Here is a 21,505-nt window from a genome sequence, read left to right on the forward strand (position 1 = left end):
CTATCCTTTGGCTTGTGTCTTCAGTTCCAGGAGGATGCTGACGCTGTGAGCCAGACACTAAAGAAGCTCAACTCGGACCTGGATACAAAATACAGCAAGTTCAACAAAGACAGTCCCGGGGTGGTGTCTGATTTACTGCACCAGCTGGAGGTGAGGCCCTCTGGGGGGGCTAATACAGCCCAGCAGCGTCTTGTGTCTCATTCGCAGACTGGACTGTATGACACCTTTCTAGGATTATCGCCAAGTATAAATTGTGAGCAAAGCCCTCCATCCTCCAAAAAAAAGGATGGTCATGGGCTGTATATTAAGGAGTTAAATACCTGGGGCAACGTTCTGCCCTCAGTCACTCTCATGCAGCCCCTGAACCAAAGCCGTTAGGGTGCTAGGGAGCGCCCTGGCTGACCTGGTGGGAAGCGGTCCCTGTAGAGGGGTTGTGACAGCTGGTAGTTTGTAGAGAGAGTCCCCATAGGAGGAAAGCACCAAAATCCCTATCAGAGGATGAGGAAAAGGGGTGAAGGTGCCTTTAGAAGACTCTATGCATTAACAGGAAGGGCCATGGAGAGCTCACTGAACGTGCCCAGCCTGCCTTGGGTCACTCTTGTCCAGCTGGCAGTGAGCAGCCCTGTCTTCTGCTATCCCTTCCATCCCACATGACACTGTTCAGTTGGAGAAGGGTGGGGGAAGATGGGCCTGTTTCTGAACTATAGGCTGCTGTGGGGGGATGAGAGAAGCCCTCATCCCTAGAGCTGATTTTTTTGACACAACTTTTTTTTTCTCATCAGAAAATGCCAGTTTGTCAAACCTGAAACTTTTCATGAAAACACCAATTTAAATGAAATGTTCCTCAGCAAGGTTTCTCAGATCCAGGCTGGAATTTCTGGTCAAAACCAGAGAGCGAGCACAACAGCCCCTGAAGAGCCAATAACCCAGTGGTCAGGGCACTCACCCACGTTCAAGTCCTGAATAAAACCGTGCAGGGACTTGAACTTGGAACTCTCGCATACCCAGTGAGTGCCCTCGCCACCCGGCTATTTATGGGTCACTTTCCTAAGGTCTCAGGTTTCTTCCAATGCAGAATAAAAACAAATTCTGAAACCTCAAAAGTTATTGCAAAATGGAATTCTTCTTCTTTTGCCAGCCCTACACATAACCCCCTTGTACATTACAGGGCAAAATGTATGTGAGAAGAGAGAGTTTGAAAATAAGAGGATGAGAGAGAATGGTGAGGAAGAAATGGGAGGGAGAGAGAAGAAAATGGACAAATTATTAATCATAATATTGTTGTGTGTATAGTGCCTTTCACCGCCCATAGGGTGACCAGATAGCAAGTGTGAAAAATCAGGACAGAGGGTGGGAAGTAATAGGTGCCTATAGAAGAAAAAGCCCCAAATATCAGAACTGTCCTTATAAAATCAGGATATCTGGTCACCCTAACCCTACACCATCCAGGGCTCTTTGCAGAGTGTGTACACAAGATTGCTCCAGCTACTGAAATGCAGCTGTTTCTAGGGCTGAATGTGGCAGCCATTCTGCACCCATTTTCAGAAGAGTAATTTCTTCAGCCCATTCCCCAAAGGGAGATTTCAGGGGACAGGATATTATCACCCATGCTGGAATTTGGCCAGGCCACCCTTGTAAACACAGAACTGGCCTGAGCTGGAAGAGGGCAGGAAATACAGTAGAGGAGAAAAACAAAGAAGGGAACAAAAGAAAAATGGGTTTGATGAATAGGTGGAAGTTCTTGTCATGCTTCTGAATCTGTTCTGGTGCAGCTCTCTCCCCACAGGCTTTCTGCTCTACAAATAAATAACCCCAAAGTACCCCCCACCTCTAGGTCCAAAACACGAGGATCTTGATGCCAGGTTGTCTCTAAGCTGCATTATTCACCCAAGTGCTGGCCTGGTAGGAATCTCTGCCTCTTCTCTTTATTTAGAATGAGGAGAAGACTGTGAAACAAGCTGAAAAAAGCATCGCTGAGCTGAAGAGGAAGAGCCCAGAGATCAGCCCTCTGAAACTGCGCAGAACCTGCCCCTCCCAACCACTTGCCCTGGACACCGTCTGTGACTGGGCCTCTGGTGATGTAAGGGAAGGTTCTTACCCTTTGGAGAGTGGTGGTATCGGTTTCCTCTTTGGGACACATTCCCAGGGTCGTCTGCTTTTGAATTTCCAATGCGCCCCGCACTGTGGCATTAGGAACCATTCCCCTTGGTTTGTCTTCATTGGAGAAAATGGCCTGTAATTTAAAACCAAACATCCCCATTTTCTCAGGTCCATCAAAGCAATTGAGAAATGCCTATGACAACCCTGGCAACTTTTGTCTTCCTTGTGCCACGGGTTGGCTTCATTTGCTGCTCCCCTTTTTAGCCCTAGAGTTCATGATCCTTTTTTGAATGTAGGGAGACTATTCAGAGGATCTTGAGCCAATTGTTAACCTGAACATCCTCTTACCTGGCAGAAAATGTAGGCCCACCTGTTGATGCATTTCCAGTGAGGAATGCATACCTCAGTGCCCAGGTGTCTGCTGTGCCATGGACGTGTGTATATGCTGATTTATGTCTTCATACCAACTAACCACACTGGTCTTGCAGGGGATCATGTGGAGCAGCTCAGTTTCCTAGATGAGACAGGAGCATCTTGAAGACAGTTAGACCACAAATCCCCGATGAATGCAACATGTTTGGTCTCATTAGGAGACTTCGGAAAGTCTGCTCTGTTACCCGGGAGCCTGAAAATGCAGCTCAGGAGTCAGAGCTAGGGACTTGAATCCTTTCTCTTCCTTCCAGGTGCATCTCAGCCAAGGTGAGAAGTACACTCTGAAAGACAACAGCAACCCGGAGAACTGGGTGGTGCAGAGCAGTGCTGGGGTGACAAAGACAGCTCCTGCTGCTTGCTTCTTCATACCTCCTCCAGACCCAGAGGCCATTGGCAGAGCTACCAAGTGAGCATGCAGTGGAGTGTGAACCGGAGCGCAGTTTGAATACACCCTCGCTCCAGTCTTTATATGTATTCATTTAGGTCGGGAGTTAACTTTACTGTGCTTCAGCAAAGACATGGAAAAGAAACTCTAGGCCACCTACTTTTTCTCCCTGTCACTGCAAGATTGTTCCCTATTATACATTATTCTAGCGCTTTGTCCAGTTCTAAATGCCCCAAGCAATGGGGTTTCTACCACTTCCCTTGAGGCAGGTATTCCACAGTCCACAAACCTCGCTGTCAAGGAATTTTCATGACATTCAGCCTAAATTTCTCTGTCTTGCATCTTGTCTCAACACACACAAGCTGCACCAATTTGACTAAATCAGCTTAGAATCTGATTTAGTTAAATCCTCACTGCTCCCTTGTGTGGACATTTTGAAATCAGTGTAAGAGTGCCTTGTATTGTTTAAGCTTAAGTTAATTCCTTACCCTCTTAAACTAAGCTAATATGAAGTTAAATCAACACTCTTAAGCCAATTTAAGAGTGTTCACATAAGGGGACTGCACTGATTTAACTAACTCAGTTTCTAAATCTTTCTAAACAGATTTCATTAAGTCAATGCAACTTGTGAGTTTAGACAATACCCAAGAGATTTAGGCACTTCTGAAAATGGTACCCACAGCCTTTATTTCATTCCTCCCCATTGCCTACCACTAGAACCACCTGAAATAATCCCTGTCCCTCCTTGGTGCTTGTGAATTTCACATGCAGCAAAAAATGTTTGATTTTTAAAATTCTGCAACACATTGTCCTGCATCATGTATCTTGATAATGCTGCACAATGACTGCCCCCCAGTGCCCTGTAAGATGTATTTCCCCTGCAGAGGAACCTCTAGCAACTTCGGGGACATTTACTACCCTTCCTGTGCTCCAGACCTGTAAACCAGTCACTCGTTTGTATTGCTCTCCAGTAGCATGGTCCTCGGACAAGGCTTGCAGAGTAGTCATTACTGTTCTGAAGGATACCCCTTTGAGGCCATCTACACAAGACCAGAGATGACAGTGCTTGAGAACAGTGTTTAGTAACAGGGATTAGTCCAGGGCCTACAAAAGTCCCGGCAAATTGCTCTTTGCAAAGTCACTTTTCAACAATTCCTGGTTTTTGCAGCCATTCCCACTTCTCCCCTGATGGCACAACTCCTATTTTGTAAGAACAATTTGCCATTTCCAGATGCCAGGGGAGTAACAGTGTCAGCGCTGGGAGCAGTTAGACTTCCAGTTAAACCTGCTCGACGGTAATTAAGCAACACCTTCCCTGGAACGGGTAACCGCACTGTGCTCAGGTGAGGCCCAGGGCCGGCGCTACCATTTAGGCAGCCTAGGCAATCGCCTAGGGCGCCAGAATAATTGGTGGGTGCCGTTTTGACGGAGGGGGTGGCAGGAGGCTCCAGTGGAGCTGCCGCAGTGGTGCCTGCGGAGGGTCCGCTGGCCCGCGGCTCCGGTGGAGCTACCACAGTCGTGCCTGCAGACAGTCGGCTCCTCGCGCGGCTCTGGTGGACCCTCCGCAGGCACCACTGCGGCAGCTCCCGCGGAGCACCAGACCCTCCGCAGGCACCACTGCAGCAGCTCCACCAGAGCCGCGGGATCAGCGTGCGGGGCGGCGAAATTGCCATGCACCTAGGGCTCTCAAACCCCTAGCGCCGGTCCTGGTGAGGCCCATCTCTGGTTCAGGAACTCCCAGGCAGGTGTGTAAGCAGATTTTATGCAGGCTAGTTTCTATTCCTATTGGCTCCTGTGCTGGGAGTGATGCTCACTTCTTTTGCTTGTAGGCTGGAAAGTGAACTGAACACAGTGAAGCGGAAGAGAGCGACAGTTCAGAACTCCCTGAAAAGCAGCCAGAAGGAGCAAGTTAAGTCCAGCCAGCAGGGTATGTCCGGTTATTAACTGCTCTCTAGCATAACATAAAAACCTACCCCGCAAAGTGAGATCACTGGTCTCATTTTGTTTGACTTTACTGAAACTTGCCGAGTTGGCAAAAGCTAACAATCCAGTGAATGCTGTAGGCTCAGCTTTTAAGCTTGGGTGTCTCAGCAGGATGCCTACCTGTGGGCACTCGTGGGCATGCCGAAGCACAAGTACACATTGGCACCTGGATGCAGTCAGTCTAGTGCTTAGAGGAGAGGACTGGATATTGGGATCTCTGAGTTTTAGTCCTGGTCCTGCCACAGACTCTCTGGGTGGCCCACGGCAAGTCACTTTGCCTCTGTGCTGCTCTTTTAAAATCTCCACACAAGGGAGACGTGTGGCCTCTGCAGAGTCTGCCGAGTGTTTTGAGATCCCTAAGTGCAAAGTGCTGCAGAAGGGCTGAGTCCCGGTACTGAGGTCTTTCATGACCAACCCTCCTCACGCTCTTGCTGTGTCCACATTTGAAAGTTGGCTTCCCCAGCTCTTTTCCATCAGCACACTCCGTCGGCTAACGGCCAGGGCAACTGATGGATCAGAAGGCTGCAGAAGGCTGAGTCATGCAGCAAAAAAACAAACATGGTCAACAACTCTCTTACCCAGACAAGTTACTTTGCTGGCCGTGGAGCAGCCCTTTGCGGATCTGAGTCATCAGCCCCCTGCAGCGCTGAGTTTTCTGCATGTAGGAGGCACTGCAAGGTGGAGTGGAAAGCTCTGACCCAGACTCACAGTCCTGGTCTCATAATCTGTGTCCAAACCCACATGATGGATTAAATACAGCGCACCTCACTCCAGCATAATCCATTTGAAGCAGATGCGTACAGGTGGTGTCTCAGTGAAAGGGTAGCTGAGGGCCAAGCAGCTGGGCCTGTATATCAGAGATCCAGGGAGAAAGGTTAAGATACCCAGAGTGTGATGCAGATGGAACAGTGCACAGATTCGATATCAATTTGTCATTCCAGCACCAGTCAGAAGTCCCGCCGTTGCCCAGGATGACCCCCAAGCTGACCAGCTCCTCTCTAAATTGAATAAGATTGGCGGGGACTTGGTCCAAGTGGAGAAGGAAGTTTTTAGCCGGGTGAGGTCCCCAGTAAGCCACAGTGCCCCGACCGAGGACCTTCAAAAAAGGATTAAGGACCAGGAGGTAAGAGCTGAGGAGCACAGAGAACAGGTTGATCGTGGTAGCTGGCTCCAACAGTTGGAGCAGAATTGAACTGACAGAAAACATGCAGGTATTAGCCCCTGCGGCTCCAAAGAGAAAAGGAGAGAGCTTTGCTGCTGCTGCAGAGACATCTGCTGGCTTCAGCGCTCAGAAAGAGACCTGCTGAGGTGGTTACAGTGCAGGTCTGACTCGGGGAAATACGGGCACTTCTACTGCTGAACCAGTGATGTTCCCTGTACTTTAGGAATGGTCCTTAAGGGAGGTGACCTGAGAAGACAAATGCGCTCTCAGCATAAACCCTGCGGTTCTCTCCCCTCCTTTGGGCTTAGACCTGGTTCAGTGTCTGTTCAGTGCTGATTATGTCTTCTGCTGCAGGTCTTTGCCTGCCCTGGGTGGACTCAAACTGTTGGTTTTCTCCCCTTTCTGGCTATGCTCCACCCTGTGCCATGGATACATGTTCCCAGCCTAGCTCTGCCAAGGCCTCCCGGCAGATCCCGCTGTATTGCATCGGCTTAACACTGAGCTTCTGTGTGTTCAGTGACTGGGAATTTCTGTTGCTGTGTTAGGGAACCACAAAGAAACTTCAGGGCATTGGGGCAGATAAGGATGCCCTGCAGAAGGAGTGTGAGGCCTTCCTGTCCAAGAAATCCACCAGCACCACCGCCTCTCAGCTCCCCGTGACTCTGAACAACGTCAAGAACAAGTATAATGACGTCAAGATGCTGTCCAGCCTGTATGATGAGAAGTAAGTGGAGACCGTAACCCTAGATTGGTAAGAGCAGAGATGTATGAAACTGCTCAGCGAGGTCTTACAGAGTTCTGCTCACAAATGTGTTGTTCTGTCCTGAGCAATTTAGGAGGAACCTCTGATTTGACTCTTCTGTACAAATGCATAAATAAATGGTCTTTGTTTTTAAATCAAAACCATATGAAATGTTGCACTTTGAATTTGAAATCTTTTTTTTTTTAAACTCAGATGGCCTCATTTTCACTGGAAAAAAATGTCCTATTTCCGGGTGGAAAATTCATAAAATATGATGAAATTTTCTGCACAATGGGGCCATTTTTGAGTTTCTAATAAAATACAATCCCTCCCCCCCATGTTTATTATTATTTTATCTATATTCCTAGAGGCCCCAAATTAGATGAAAACCACATTGCTCTGAGCACTCTACAGTGACCTGGTAACAATCAGGATACATATTTCTGGCGAACTGGGATTACCACCCAGTTTGAATATGTGCTGGGGCTCAGACGATGTTTCCATTTTGTAAAAACACAGCAAGGTGAATCAGCTTCTGTAGTTTGAAATTTCTCCTAGAAAAACCCAATGGGCCGATGGATACACTTGCTGACCTCTCCTAGGGCTCGTTATCCTGTTCTTCTATCTTTAAGGCTGTTCTCAGGAGCCAAATGGGGCAGGGTGTGTTTTCAAGGCCAACTTCTTAATGGTCTGCATTGTGCAATGAGCGACAGACGAACCCCCTGCAGCTAGTCAGAAGCCTGACTCCCAGGCAGACTCTGAGAGATGAGGGGAGTGGTGTGTGTCCTCTGTAGCTAGTCACCTTCCACCATCTCCGCCTCCTCAGAGCCAAGGCTTCCCTGAACCTGGAGAACCAGATAGAGATCACGGACGAGATCATCAGCAGCTTTGAGTCCAAGCTGGCTCAGGACAGCACCATCCCAGCCTCTCCCAATGCCCTGCAGGATCGTGCCAATGAACTGCAGGTGAGGGAACCTTTGGCTTCTCAACAGCAATGAGAATGATACGGGCATAGTAAGAGATGGGAGTCGGGTAACCTGGGCTCTGTTTATCCCATTGTTAGTATGCCTAAGAGACTTGGATGGCCACGCCTCTCCCAGTAGGCCCTAACTCCTTCATCTAGACCAGCATTGCTCAACCTTTTTGGGCTGCTGACCCCTTGTTTGAAGCCAAAAATTTTCACAACCTCTTGGCAATTCTATAGCTGTAACAGTAAAAAATGGATCAAGGCTAGCAGTGCGAGGCCTCTGTACTTGACCTGCGTGCGTGTGTTTGGGGAAGCTGGCAGTGGCAGAAAATCCTACACTGAAGGGTCAGGGCAGGTGGGGAGTGAGATTTTCGTTTGCTTTCGGTTGTAACATTTTCAATACCTCACGACTCACTTGATTGCCTTTGGGGACCTCCCGCCCCCAGGGGGTGCAACCCGCCACCCGAGAAACACTGCTTTCAATGAGCTTCCATAGTGTCTGCAGACGAAGTCACTTTCACCAGTTCAGAAGCTGCTGTTTATTGGTAGGTGGATAAAATGTTACATCTGTCACAGTCACTGAGCAGCATCTGTAAGAACCGACTCCCACCCCAGAGATCTAAACCACCTATGTTCCTCACCAAACACTCCCCTCATTGATCTGCCCCAGCACCCCCATAGTCAGCTGCTCTTCTGCACACTCCTTCTCCAGCTGTGTCCCAGCCCCAGTCTCTCTGCCCAATAATTAACTCCCCCTTTACTCACCATTACTTTTTTCCATGCCACCGCTAGCTCTTTTGACCCCACCCACGTCAGCCCCTTTCTCTTTCCCCATCTCTCCAACTAATTCCCCAAGTCTTCCCCCAACATCTGTCCCTCCCACGTCACCCTCGCACTCAGCAACGTTTGCATTCTACCACCCCTGTGAACCCGCAGTGAATTTTTTTTGTATCAATTTCCCCGTCGCTACTGATGATAAAGATGTTGGGGTGGGAAGAGAAGCTCCCTCCATTCTCTTCTGCCCCACTCAGCCAGTGACTCCCTCTCTGGGACACCAACAGTCTTACAGGGCCAGGTGTTGGGTAGGTAGCATGAGCAGAACCACTGACACTAATCCAGCATCTTCTTCCTTTCCAGAGGCTGAAGCGGGATCAGGTTGCCCAGCAGGACTGTGTGCTGAAGCTGAACCGCAGCCTCAAGGATGCCGAGCACAGCTGCAGCGCTGTGCAGAACAACTTCCAGGAGTACTGCCCGGACCTCCCCCGGCAGAAGCGGGAGGTCCAGCTCCTCAACGACCGCTACCATGCTGTGGCCGACCAGCTGGATCACCGGTGAGCAGCACAGCCTCCTTTACGTGGGATCGCGATGGAGGCTGGGATTTGGGGTGGGACAGCCAGGAGAGAACTGGGTCCGTCCACCAAACCCAAATTTACCTGAGTCATTTGAGTTGAAGGGGCAGCTTTAGGATTTGAGACCCTCTGGGGATATCTTCTAGACTCCTCTTTGTCCCAGGACCCCAGACCAGTTCCCCCAGGCCAGTGTAGCTTGGGATCCAGTGTGCCTAGCTGTGGCATGCTGTGCAGCAATCTTATGTACAGCGTAGGCTTTGCCTCTGTGGTGCGACAACTGGGACGAGCACTGTTTGCTCCTGCCCTCCCCTCTCCCAGTTGCCACTTGCCCCTGTAGATGTGCAGGTAACTGCAGAGTTAACCCAGCAGGAAGGGCAATCTGTCTCCTGACTTTAAAACTTCCCCTCTCCATAATTCAGTCTGTCGTGTACTCATTGTTCACGGATAGGTTGCAGGGCTGCTATGAACAGGTCACGCTCCTTTCCCAGATATGGGCTGGTTACAGAGCTTCCCTTTTATAGAGCAGGGGTGGCCAGATGCGGCTCTTTTACCGTTAAAGTGCAGCTTGCAAGTCCCCTTTATCCCCCTATTCTCAACCTACCAGACTGGCAGGGGAGGGAGTGAGCTCAGGACCTCTGCCTTGCAGTGGGGTGGTGGAGAAGGGGATCAGGGGCTTGGGGCTCAGCACATATTGTAACGGACCACTCAAGGCAGAGTGGCCCGTTTACACCTCTGCAGGCAGAGGACAAAAAGAAGGGGTTAGTGGGTCAGAGACTGTTGTAATTAACCATAAATCCGGTGTCTCTGTTCAGCCATGATTTTTAGTGTCTAGCAGGGTAATGAATTTAAGCTCCTTCGCTCATCTTTTTAAAGTGAAACCAGACAGTCACTATGCTCCCAAATGAACTCAGAGGAAAATGATAAAAGACAAAAGACCCTGTCACCTGTGGGTGAACACCTTTCGCAAAGCAATCTCCCTCCATTGGTCCTCATTCTCAAAGGAAACCTGCACAACACTTACAATATGTGCTAAACAATCTGTTCCCCCCTTGCATTCTGCTGTGAGGCTGGGCGGACCTTTCCCAGCCCCGAAGACAAGCTCTGTGTGTCTCTCTCCCCAGTAAAATGTATTTCCTCCCCCTTCTTGTCTCTCAGGTAAGATATGTCGGCACCTAGGGTTGAACATGATAAATACAATTTAGCATTCATTACACACTCTACTAGAGAGAACTGTGCTCCCAGCCAAGCCTTCCTGCTTACTATAACCACCCCTTTAATTACCCTGGTTTTCATCTGGTGACATTCCCAGTGTCCCTTTAGTAATTTGCACATGAAAATCATAGAATATCAGGGTTGGAAGGGACCTCAGGAGGTCATCTAGTCCAACCCCCTGCTCAGAGGAGGACCAATCCCCAGACAGATTTTTACCCCAGTTCCCTAATTGGTCCCCTCAAGGACTGAACTCACAACCCTGGATTTAGCAGGCCAATGCTCAAACCACTGAGCTATCTCTCCCCCTGCTCCCTCACCTATCCAGGGAGAAGACCCTCCAGAACACCAACCTCACCTATCAGCAGTTCCAAAACTCCAATGAGAACATGATGTTCTGGATGAACAACCTGCCCAAGCACCAGGTCAAGACCACGGATGGGCCAAGCCAGATCAATTACAAGCTGCAGGCACAGAAGGTGAGCCTCCTGCCAGGCCTCTGGGGAGACACAGATGTGGGGAGGGGAAAGAAGTGTCCCTGGTTTCACCTGGAACCTACGTGGAGTGGAAAGTGCCGCTCTGCTTCTCTTCCCCTGTTTCACCTGCGGCAGTGATGTGACTGGCACAGAAAAAGCAGGACCTTGCCTGATGCAGAGGGCAGCTTGCAACAAGTGGAGAGCAGGATAGAGAATGTGGGGGGCCAGATCCTCCATCTATGAGCATGCTGCTGCATGGCCTTCAAAGCCCAGGGGGCCCTCATGGAGCACCTCCTGCCAGCTGCCCCTTCCCATTCATACCGGGAATTGGCTGCTAATCTCTGTAGCTGCCAACATCCTTGACTGACACAGTACTATGCTGGGGAGAGAGGTGGCCTCTCAAATGAGACTCTCTGAGCAAACACCAAGAGCCGGTAGGCAGTCGCCTCTCCATGACGTACCTGAGCTCTGTCAGTCAAGGGGAAAAGAGACCAGGTGGCTCCAGGATTCTAATCTCTTATCCAGGCACACAAGACCAGTGCTCAGTCACCTCCATGATTTGACATAATTACCCCCATCCCCATAGCTTGGAGCCCCACAGATTCCATTGCTGAGAGATGGGTCAGCTTGTGCCATTAACCAGACAGAAATGCCAGACTGCAGCTGTGTCATGCTCTCTTTGCCGAGAGCATTTCCGCCTCCCCTTGGTGGCGTCTTTGTTCCCTTCTGATGGGAACCCCTGGAGAAGCAGCTTCTTTCTCTCCCTGACTGCCTTTTGTTTGATAGCATCCAGTGCTTACTAAGAGCTTTGTTGAGATGCAAGTACTCAGGTCCTGTCTCCTTTCCCGTAGAGGCTGGTGGAGGAAATCCAGGGCAAGGAGGCTGAGAAGAATGCCGTGGTCAAACTGTCCCAGACCGTGCAGTCTGCTCTCAACGTATGTTTGGGTTTTGCCATGTGGTGCTGCCATCTTGTCTTCCCCAGCAGAGACCCAATCTGACCTCTTTGTCTTCACTTGTAATAGGACTATGAGCTTCAGGCAGGCAAATACTGCTCTTCTCTGGACCCCACCCTGAGTGCTTCCGCTGCCAAAAGACTGCGCGTCACCCCACTGCAAGAAAGCATCCAGGCCCAGGTGAGACCTTTAGACAAAGGCCTGGAGCCATATTGAGGCCTGCTGTTAGGAGATGCAGTTTCATGGACCTCCATGTGGTTTCACCTGCTTACAACTTGTCTGAAATCAACCTGCAGTTTCTCCTCTTTCCTTGGGGAGGTATTGATTGTTCCTCCAATTTCCCACTCCCCCGCCCCCTTCTGACTGCTGCCACTGATAGGGTTGCCAGGTGTCTGGTTTTCTACTGGAACGCCCTGTCGAAAAGGGACCTTGGCAGCTCCGGTCAGCACCACTGACCGAGCCATTAAAAGTCCAGTTGGCAGCGCAGTGGGGCTAAAGGCAGGCTCCATGCCTCCCAGAAGCAGCGGCATGTCCCCCGTCCGGCTCCTACGCAGGCAGCCAGGAGGCTCTGCACTCTGTCCCTGCCCCAAGCGACGGTTCCACAGCTCCCACTGGCCGGGAACCACAGCCAACAAGAGCTGCAGGGGTGGTGCCTGTGGACAGGGCAGCACACAGAGTTGCCTGGCCACACCTCCATGTAGGAGTCGGAAGGAGAACATGCCACTGCTTCTGGGAGCCACCTGAGGTAAGCGCCACCTGGAATCTGCACCCCTGATCCACTCCCACACCCCAGCTCCCTGTCCCAGCCCTGATTCCCCCTCGGTCCCAGCCTCATCCCCAGTCCCACGCCGGAGCCCACGCACACACCCCATGCCCCAATCCACTGCCCCAGCTCTGATCCCACTCCCATTCTCCAAACCCCTCATTTCTGGCCCCATTCCGGAGTCCACACTCCAAGCTAGAGCCCTCACCCCCTCCCACACCCCAATCCCCTGAGCCAGCCCGGTGAAAATGAGTGAGTGAGGGTGGGGAAAGCGAGTGACAGAGGGAGAGAGGATGGAATGAGTGGGTCCTCAGAGGGGGTGGGGCCTCAGAGGAGGGGCAAGGCAAGGTGCGGGGCAAGGGTGTTCGGTTTTGTGGGAGTAGAAAGTTGGCAACCCTACAGTGATTGTCTTACTCCTGAAGCACAAGCAGTGCCGCTGGTCTATCTGATTCTAATAGCACTTGACAAAGCAGTATATGAAATATCAGAATAGAGATAATTACTTTGCTTGGGTATTGCTGATGATGTCTCCTTACCGTACGTTCAGTGAAGCTACGTGGTAAAAGGACAGGGATGTTGGGTTGCATGAACCACTTGCTGCTGCTAGAATAGCTGATGCTCTCGTGCGAACACTTTTTTTCCTGGCTTGCACTAGTGCAGCATTGCTGTAGTTTACACTTGCACGACATCAAGAACTACAAATCAGAACGATTGAGCCCTTTTTCTAGGGCTTGGCAAATGATTTGGCAAGTGAATCCAAACCACATTCATGTAGATGCATATGGGTCCACAAAGAAAAATCCCGACCTCTTCTTCTGAGTGGGCTCAGAGCAGCTCCTCAGACCATCCACCCAGCGCTAGAGCAGCCTCTGGCATGAATGAAAAGTAACCGTTCACTTTTTGGGGTTCTGAATATTGCTGCTGAGGGCTGCATTTGTCTTCCAGTTCCAAGCTTTTGGCTTGAGCATGTCCAGGCTGCTATATATGGGTTCAGCTGGTGCTTGCATGTTAATACGCCTGGCACCTGCCAAGAATGTTACTTGGGCACACCATGACCACTAAGTGTTACTGCTTTGTAGCTGGCCATATGGGAGAATATCATGTAGGACTGGACTTGGACTGTGAGACAGAGTTGGGACTCCCATGTTGTATTCCCAGTTCTGCCACTGACTTGCTGCATGACTTGGGGCTAGTCTCTTAACCACCCCATGGCCCAGTTGCAGCCATAAAATCAGGGGTGATGATAAGAGGTATCATATAGTTCAGTTAAAGGCTATAAAGTGATTTGAGAGCCTCACATTACAACTACTGCACAGAGGATGCGTCGGGCTGGAGGGTGGAGAGGCAGGAGGAACACAGTATGTCTAAGCCAAGTCACTGGTGACTCCCCAAATCATTCTTGCTGTTTCCGTTTAGGAGAATGAAGTGACAAAACTCTACACAGAGACCGCAGCAGAAAACAAGCAGCAGCTCAGCCGGCTGGAGTTTGCCAAGAAGGTGGTAGAGAAGGTATCTGCAAACTGTTCTAACCCTTTTTTATAGTGAACATGCCCTACCTGCAAGGCAGGAAAGAAGTAATTTATCAGTGTGATGCAGCAGAATTGTTCAGGGTCCTGCCTCAAACTTTGATCTCACCAGATTTCAAAGTCAAGCAGGGTTCGGACGTGGATGGAAACCTCTGGGGGAGAGGAGGTGGAGGACTCGTTGTGCTAGAGGCAGTTGTGCTAGAGGCAGTAGTCCTGGTGAACCAGTAGATGGCACCGTTCCCACCAAGTCAGCAGGGAACTCTGCCTCAGCATGGCACGTGGGGCATTGCACTGCTGACCAAAGACGCCATCTTTCCAGTGAGATACAAAACCGAGGACCTGCCCATGTGTGGCCACTGAGTGTATTAACAAATGTTTGTTTTCAATGGGAAAAAAGGGATCCAGAATTCAGATTATTAACTAGTGTCCACAGCTCTGTCTAACCAGTGCTTAGATACTAGGAATTTTGGAGAGAGACCCACCCAACAGCCTGTATCAGCATGGCACGAATTTAGCATTTCCTCTTGCTGGACAACCCTAAAGATACACACAGGGCCGGCTCTAGACATCAGCATTCCAAGCATGTGCTTGGGGTGGCACTTTTCAAGGGGCGGCACTTCGGCGGCCGTTTTTGGGCGAGGGTTTCGCTCCGAAGGCGGCACTCCCCACTCCAGCCTTTTTTTTTTTTCCCTTTTTTTTTTTTTTTTTTTTTTTTTTTTTTTTTGCTTGGGGCAGCAAAAAGCCTGGAGCCAGCCTTGGATACAAATATCCTAAATATCATACTAGTTTATGACTGCAATATAGCTTGTTTCACTTGGGAGAACAGTACCCCAACCACATCCATTTTTGCTGATTGCGTGTAATCAAAGTGTACGTGATTCTTGTCAGTTAGAACCTAGAGTTCTATACCAGTTTTGCCTGCTATCACCTCTTCCCGTTCTTCAGCTGGCCAGCATTGTAAGACTTTAGGATTCAGAGAAGGCCACCAAGGCCATGCTCTAAGAGTGAAATTAACTCCTTATCTTTGTAATGAACTTCTTGCTTTCTCCTTGCAGAAGGAAGTAAAAGAGGAGATGCAGGCAGAACATGAGCAAATGCAACAGTCAGAAAATCTGGCTCAGTCAACAAGAGAATCAAAGGCACTGAAACTGCAGCTGGAGGAAGAAAGGAACAAACTGGCCAAGGTTCAGCAAGAGCTGGAAGAACACAGAAACAGGCTTCTGCTGCTGAAGACTCAAAGGCCCATTGAAAGAGTGGAAGAAAAGGAGGTGGTTGAATACTACCGAGACCCAAAACTGGAGAGCGACTTGGCTAAGATGACGCATCAGATTAAGGATGAGAGCAGAAAAAGGGACAGCTTGCAGGCAGATATTGAAATGATGAACAAGAAGCTCATCCAGATGGAGAAAGAGAGGAAGGTGGTTGAGACCCAGCTGCTTACCAAAGAGGTCACTAAAATCGAGAGGGATCCAAACCTAGATAACCAAGCAGCTAGCCTCCGTGCAGAAATCAAGCATCTCAGAGAACAGAGCTCCACTGCTTCCTCTGAACTTGAACGGCTCAGGAAAGAGTTGTACGTTCTGGAGCAGAAGCAGCCCAACGTCCGAGAGAAAGTGGTAGTGAAAGAGTTGATCAAGCTGGAAAAAGACCCAGAGATGCTGAAGGCCGTCAGGACGTTGCAGATGGAAATTGACAAAGAAACCTTCAACAGGAAATCTGTGGAGGACATGACAATCAAACTGAACAGTAGGATCGAGGAGCTGGAAAGGCTGATTGAAGTAGCAGAACCCAAAATCATTGTCAAGGAGGTGAAGAAGGTGGAACAGGACCCAGAGCTGCTGAAAGAGTCTTCCAAGCTTAGAACTCTCATCGAAGAAGAGAAGAACAAGAACCTGATGTTAACAGGAGAGCTGGCAGAGCTGCAAAGCAAATACATCATTGCAGAGAGGCAAAAACCTAAGGTAGAAGTTAAAGAAAGAGTCAGTGAGATTTTTGTGGTAGATCCAGAGACAGAGAAGGAAATTACTCGCCTGAAAAAGGAGCTCCAAGAAGTTACTAGTAAAAGGACAAAGATTGACAAGGAGGTGGAAGAAGCCTTGTCTGAGCTGAACATCCTCAGGTCTCAGAAACCAACTGTGGAGTATAAGGAGGTGATCCAGGAAGTGGTGAAACTTGAGAAGAGCCCAGAGATTCTTAGAGAAATCGACAGGCTGAAGGAACAGCTCAATGAGTTGGTGAACACAAATGGCAGGTCCCAGGAGCAGCTTATCCGGCTGCAGGGTGAAAGGGATGAATGGAAAAGGGAAAGGTCCAAGGTTGAAACCAAGCTGGTCAACAAGGAAATTGTCCGATATGAGAATGACCCACTCTTGGAAAAAGAAGCTGATCGCCTCCGCCAAGAGGTGCGCAATGTGTCTCAAAAGAGGAGAGCAGCTGAGGACACCATCTATGACCTGCAGAACAAGTACATGCTGCTAGAGAGGAGGAAGCCCGAAGAAAAGGTGGTGGTCCAGGAGGTGGTTCTCACCCAAAAGGATCCAAAGCTTAGGGACGAGCACAACAGGCTGAGCCGGAGTTTGGACGAGGAAGTGAGTAACAGGCGTCGTGTAGAACGTGAGGTACAGCAGCTTCGATCTGTGGTGGAAGAGAAAGAGAAGCTGCTTAACTTCCAGGAAGATCGAAACAAGAGGCTTGCGTTGGAAAAGGAGCTGCGTCAAATAACCATGAGAATAAAGGAAATAGAGGAAAGCCCTGCACCAGTGCAAGAGAAGATCATCATGGAAGAAGTGGTCAAGTTAGAGAAGGATCCAGGGCTCGAGCAGGCTGCTAGTGGACTGCGTCTGGAGCTGGAAAATGAAAAGATGCAGGTTCTGAACCTGCAGAGGGAGTGCAAGAACCTGCAGGTCCAGATTGACATCCTGCAGAAAACAAAATCGCAGGAGAAGATCATCTACAAGGAGGTTATCAGAGTGGAGAAAGACAGAGTGCTAGAGAATGAACGTGCACGGATCTGGGAGCTGCTGAGCAGAGAGAGAACTGCCCGGCAAAATGCAGAAGAGGACATACGACGACTCAAGGAGAAAATAGAGAGAGCTGAAGGAATGAAAAGGACCTGGTCCCGTGAGGAGGCTGATCTCCAGAAAGCACGAAACCTGGCAATCCAAGAGAGGGCCAACCTGGAGAGTGAGCTCAGGGAGCTGGAAAGGCAGAAGCAGCAGAAAGTCCTTGTCCTCCGAGAGGAGTCCAAACTCCTCAGCCAAAAAACAGAGAATGACAGGCAAAAAAAGATGCAGCGTGAGCAAGAACTTTCCTTCCTGGAGGCAGCTATCCTAAGGGAGAAGGACCAGATCTACGAAAAAGAGAGGTCCATCCGGGAACTCCAGTCTGGGGTCAACCGGGAAGAAATGAGCCACGAGACCGAGATGAGAGAGACTAATCTCTCTACTAAAATCTCCATTTTGGACCCTAAGACGGGGAAGGATATGTCTCCTTATGAGGCCTACAAAAGAGGAATCATAGACAGAAACCAATACATCCAGCTGCAAGAACTAGAGTGCGACTGGGAGGAAATCACTACCTTGGGCCCCAATGGGGATATTTCTGTCCTGCTCGACAGGAAGAGTGGGAAACAGTACTCCATCGAGGATGCCCTGAAGTTTAGGAAGATTACGAAAGAGGAGTACCAGCTGTACAGGGATGGCAAGATTCCAATCTCAGAGTTTGCTCTGTTGGTAGCAGGGGAATCCAAGCCTCCCTCCTCTTTGTCCATTGGCTCCATAATCTCCAAGTCTCCACTTCCATCTCCGACGATGCAGCAGCAGACCCAAAGCTTCTTTCCTCCGAGCTTGCAGAAAAGCTTCTGTGATGACAGCTTCCCCATTGCCGGAGTGTTCGACACTGCCACCGACACCAAGTGCAACCTAAGAACCGCTGTCATCAAAAAGATGGTGGATCCCATGACTGCTCAAAAGCTGCTGGAGGCCCAGGCTGCAACTGGGGGCATCGTAGATCTCATCACGCGGGACCGGTATTCTGTCCACAAAGCCATAGACAGAGGGCTGATCGATAACACCTATATGCAGAGGCTGCTGAATGCCCAGAAAGCTTTCACAGGTGTAGAGGACCCTGTGACCAAGAGGAGGCTGTCTGTTGGGGAGGCAGTTCAGAAAGGATGGATGACCAAGGACAGTGCCTTCCCCTACCTGCAGGTCCAACACCTGACCGGGGGGCTCATTGATCCCAAGAAAACCGGTCGCATCTCGGTGCTGGAAGCAGCCCAGACAGGCATGATTAGCGACGACCTGGCTCAGATGCTCCAGGATGAGCCCAACTATGAGAAGGATCTTGTTGACCCAGTCACCAAGGAAAAGATGAATTACAAAGAAGCCATGACTCGTTGCCGGAAAGATCCTCTGAGCGGCCTGCTGCTACTCCCAGCCACCTCCGAGGGATTTCAGTCTCATCGGCTCTCTCATGAGCACTATTCTCCCATGTTGTCACGATTCAGGCACTAAAACGAGCTCCATGTTCCCTCCAATTCCATCAGGATATTAAGCCACAGTGGTACTCCCAGATGCAGACTGCCTACCATTTCTGGCTGCGTACTATTCTAGTGAGCTAATCTTGCTTCCCCATAACTGGGGCAACAGAGGAAGATAAGGCATTCATCGGGGTGAAAGGGTTCTAGCATAGGTGTCTGCAGGAGCAGCGCCAGGGTTTTTGGCACCCTAGGCGGGGGTCCTTCCGTGCTCCTGGTCGTTGGCGGCAATTCTGTAGTGGGGAGGGGGGTCCTTCTGCGCTCTTGGTCTCCGGGGCACTTCGGCGGCAGGTCCCGGAGCGAATGAAGGACCTGCCACAGAATTGCCGCTGATGACCCAGAGCGCGGAAGGACCCCCCCGCCGGCGCATTGCCGCCCTCCCAAATCCTGGCGTCCTAGGCGACTGCCTAGGTCGCCTAAATGGAAGCGCCGGCCCTGAGTGTCTGTGTCTCGTTTGGACAGTAAAGGGGATTTTGTTTCAACAAATATGCTTGGGGTAGTTTAAACTGTGTGACTTCCTGACACCTTGAAGTGCGGGGAGGCTGTCAAGGGGCAATGTGCCTCTAAGTTTGTTCATTCTTATGCATGCAATAAAACTAGAAGGTGTCTCTCCACTGCTGTATTATCCTTGAAAATGGAGGATGTCCCCACCCACCCTTCAGTGTAGGTCTAAACATGCCCTGTCTTAAGCACCCGGGCCCAGATCCTCAAAGATATGTGGGCATCCAACTCCCTTGGGCATTTAGGTGTCTGATACCTTTGAGGAGCTGGCCCTATAGACCGTAACACTCTAGACCCAGTGTAATGTTTCCAGAAGTGGCTACGTAAATTAGACGAGGAGGAGTGAACGTCAATGGGACTTGGGCCAAGTGCCTTTTTACAATGCTCAGCCCCAGCTGAAAGGAAAGGATCACTTCTTCTGCATTTGATTCAGAACCAAAGCAAAGTGCTTGTACCCTGTCCTAATGGGTGCGGGAGACTGCCAGGGTTTCTAGGAGATGGCAATATGGCCGGGGGATTGATCATTCTTAGCTAAGCTCCTTCTCTTCATCCCCCACCACTCACGCACAGCCTCTCCCTGGGGATGGTATTGTATCTGGTTCTTACAAAAATAATTTGAAACAATCAACTAATTTCAACCAATGGGAACTGCAGATCATTCTGCCTTTTCCAAAGGCCAGGCAACAGCTGGATGGGAGGAAATGTGGCCTACCACACAGAACGAGGGCCTGCAAGCCAGGTGAAGAGCTGCTGATGTGCCCACAGAATGCCATTAATGCATGTTTTAAACTTCTCTAATCAGCTGTGGGTTGGAATCAGATGCTTGTCGGTACTCACAGGTTTTACTAATGATTTCCTGTGATGGTTGCCTGGGTCTTATGAACAGGGGGCCGACAGACAGTCGGTTCATGAACGAAGGCAGTTTATTGGTACACCAAAGAAAACAAGATGTACACTAGAATCTCAGTGTTACTAACCTTACATGCTTTCAGTCAGGTTCCTGGTCTAGTGCCTGTCAGCACTAGCGCCCACAAGCTCCTGTTCTAACCTGCAGCAGCTCACTGGCTTTTATAGCCTTGCAGATTCCCAGCAGTCTTGTAGCCAGCCAATCACAGATTAGCTCTCTCTCTAAAGCTGCCTCAGGTAGCCTCCTTCTGTCTTCCAGCAGCTGTATAACAACTCTAGGGTATTTCTCCAGGGTTTGCAACTCATGAAGCTGTGGTTTTCCTCTGCCGATAGTGCAACTGTAATGAAACTTCTGAGCTTTCCTAGACAGGTGAGTCAACCTTCCTTTTAGTTAATCTGTTGGAAAGGGCTAAAAAGAAACCTGCAGCACCCTTCACCCCATGCTGCTCCCTTTCCCAGCTCACTAAGGGGACATGATACTGCTTTAAACATGTTAAATAATTGCTCCTTGGTGCTGAGGAAGGTTTGGGGAATACAGTGTAATTAAATGTTTGTGAGTTTTGTAACTTAATTGCTCTGTAAAACTGTCCCTCTGATTTACTGTCAGAAGTAATAGGGTGGGGAAACTGGGTTGGAGGCAGGAAGCTGGTGAAGCAGTCTCTGGTGTACGTGTTCAGCTTGCAGTCCCCCTAGAAGGCCTAGGTATGAATCGCACTACTGACTCCAGTGCACTTTCCTGACCCAAAGATGCTCAGAATTGGCAATGAACAGTTCATTGACCACACCTCACGGTCCTGGAATTTCAGCAGTGAGCATCACACCAATATTTCAATCTGTTCTATGGGGCCAGGAGTTCCCTCCAGCTGAAGATTTGGCAACAAAGTCTGAACTGGCCCAGGAATGAATATCTTATTTAGCAGACTTTGCCTCTATTCTTTCTCATGGAATTTTCGTGAGCAGGCCATGAGTTTCTCAGATTTGCTATTCAGAGGGTAATGGACACACATTGTTACTCTAGGAATTGGTCATACATGTTTGAAATTCAAGTTGTGTTGCTTGATTGGGATGGGTCAGATAAGTCACATGGTATTGTCCCTCCTCCAGGATTGGATGAAAACACAGGTACTACTCCCCATGTACTGCTTAAAAACAAACCCAGCATTATCCAATCAAATTGATTTAAAAATTGGAATAAATAGCTGCAAAGAGTTATTTTGGCATGGTTCATCTATATCTAGGAAATACTGTGCCTCTCCAAGTGCTTAGCACTTAGAATATAAAATGTCACTAAAATACAACCTTGCACCAGCTATTTTTGCAACAGTCTTAGCTGCTGCTTTCCTAGGAGAACAGCACTGAGGTCGGGGTGCTGGAACAATGTGTATAGTAGGGGTGCTGAGAGCCACTGAACCAAAGTGTAAACCCTGTATATGATGGAAACCACTTCAAGCCAGGGGGGTGCTAGTTCCAACCCCTATGAATGAGGATTCAGCAGTTTGCTCATTCCTTAGGAA

General features: G+C 49.6%; 1 protein-coding gene across 3 annotated transcripts in view; it reads left to right on the forward strand.

Annotated features, from left to right (window-relative positions):
* EVPL (envoplakin) overlaps positions 1 to 18,815 on the forward strand; it is a 56,528-nt gene extending 37,713 nt beyond the window's left edge. For all 3 annotated transcript variants that reach the window (XM_030534399.1, XM_030534400.1, XM_030534401.1), the window contains 13 exons: positions 25 to 150; positions 1,934 to 2,080; positions 2,784 to 2,938; positions 4,747 to 4,844; positions 5,842 to 6,023; positions 6,608 to 6,786; positions 7,631 to 7,769; positions 8,909 to 9,102; positions 10,658 to 10,808; positions 11,657 to 11,740; positions 11,828 to 11,938; positions 13,938 to 14,030; positions 15,103 to 18,815. In XM_030534399.1, coding sequence (XP_030390259.1) covers positions 25 to 150; positions 1,934 to 2,080; positions 2,784 to 2,938; positions 4,747 to 4,844; positions 5,842 to 6,023; positions 6,608 to 6,786; positions 7,631 to 7,769; positions 8,909 to 9,102; positions 10,658 to 10,808; positions 11,657 to 11,740; positions 11,828 to 11,938; positions 13,938 to 14,030; positions 15,103 to 18,561 — 5,118 coding nt within the window. In that variant the 3' untranslated portion in view covers positions 18,562 to 18,815. The remainder of the gene's footprint in view (positions 1 to 24; positions 151 to 1,933; positions 2,081 to 2,783; positions 2,939 to 4,746; positions 4,845 to 5,841; positions 6,024 to 6,607; positions 6,787 to 7,630; positions 7,770 to 8,908; positions 9,103 to 10,657; positions 10,809 to 11,656; positions 11,741 to 11,827; positions 11,939 to 13,937; positions 14,031 to 15,102) is intronic.
* The last annotated feature ends 2,690 nt before the right edge of the window (positions 18,816 to 21,505 follow it).

Source organism: Gopherus evgoodei, chromosome 15 (genome assembly GCF_007399415.2).
Source record: "Gopherus evgoodei ecotype Sinaloan lineage chromosome 15, rGopEvg1_v1.p, whole genome shotgun sequence".
Classification (NCBI taxonomy): domain Eukaryota; kingdom Metazoa; phylum Chordata; order Testudines; family Testudinidae; genus Gopherus; species Gopherus evgoodei.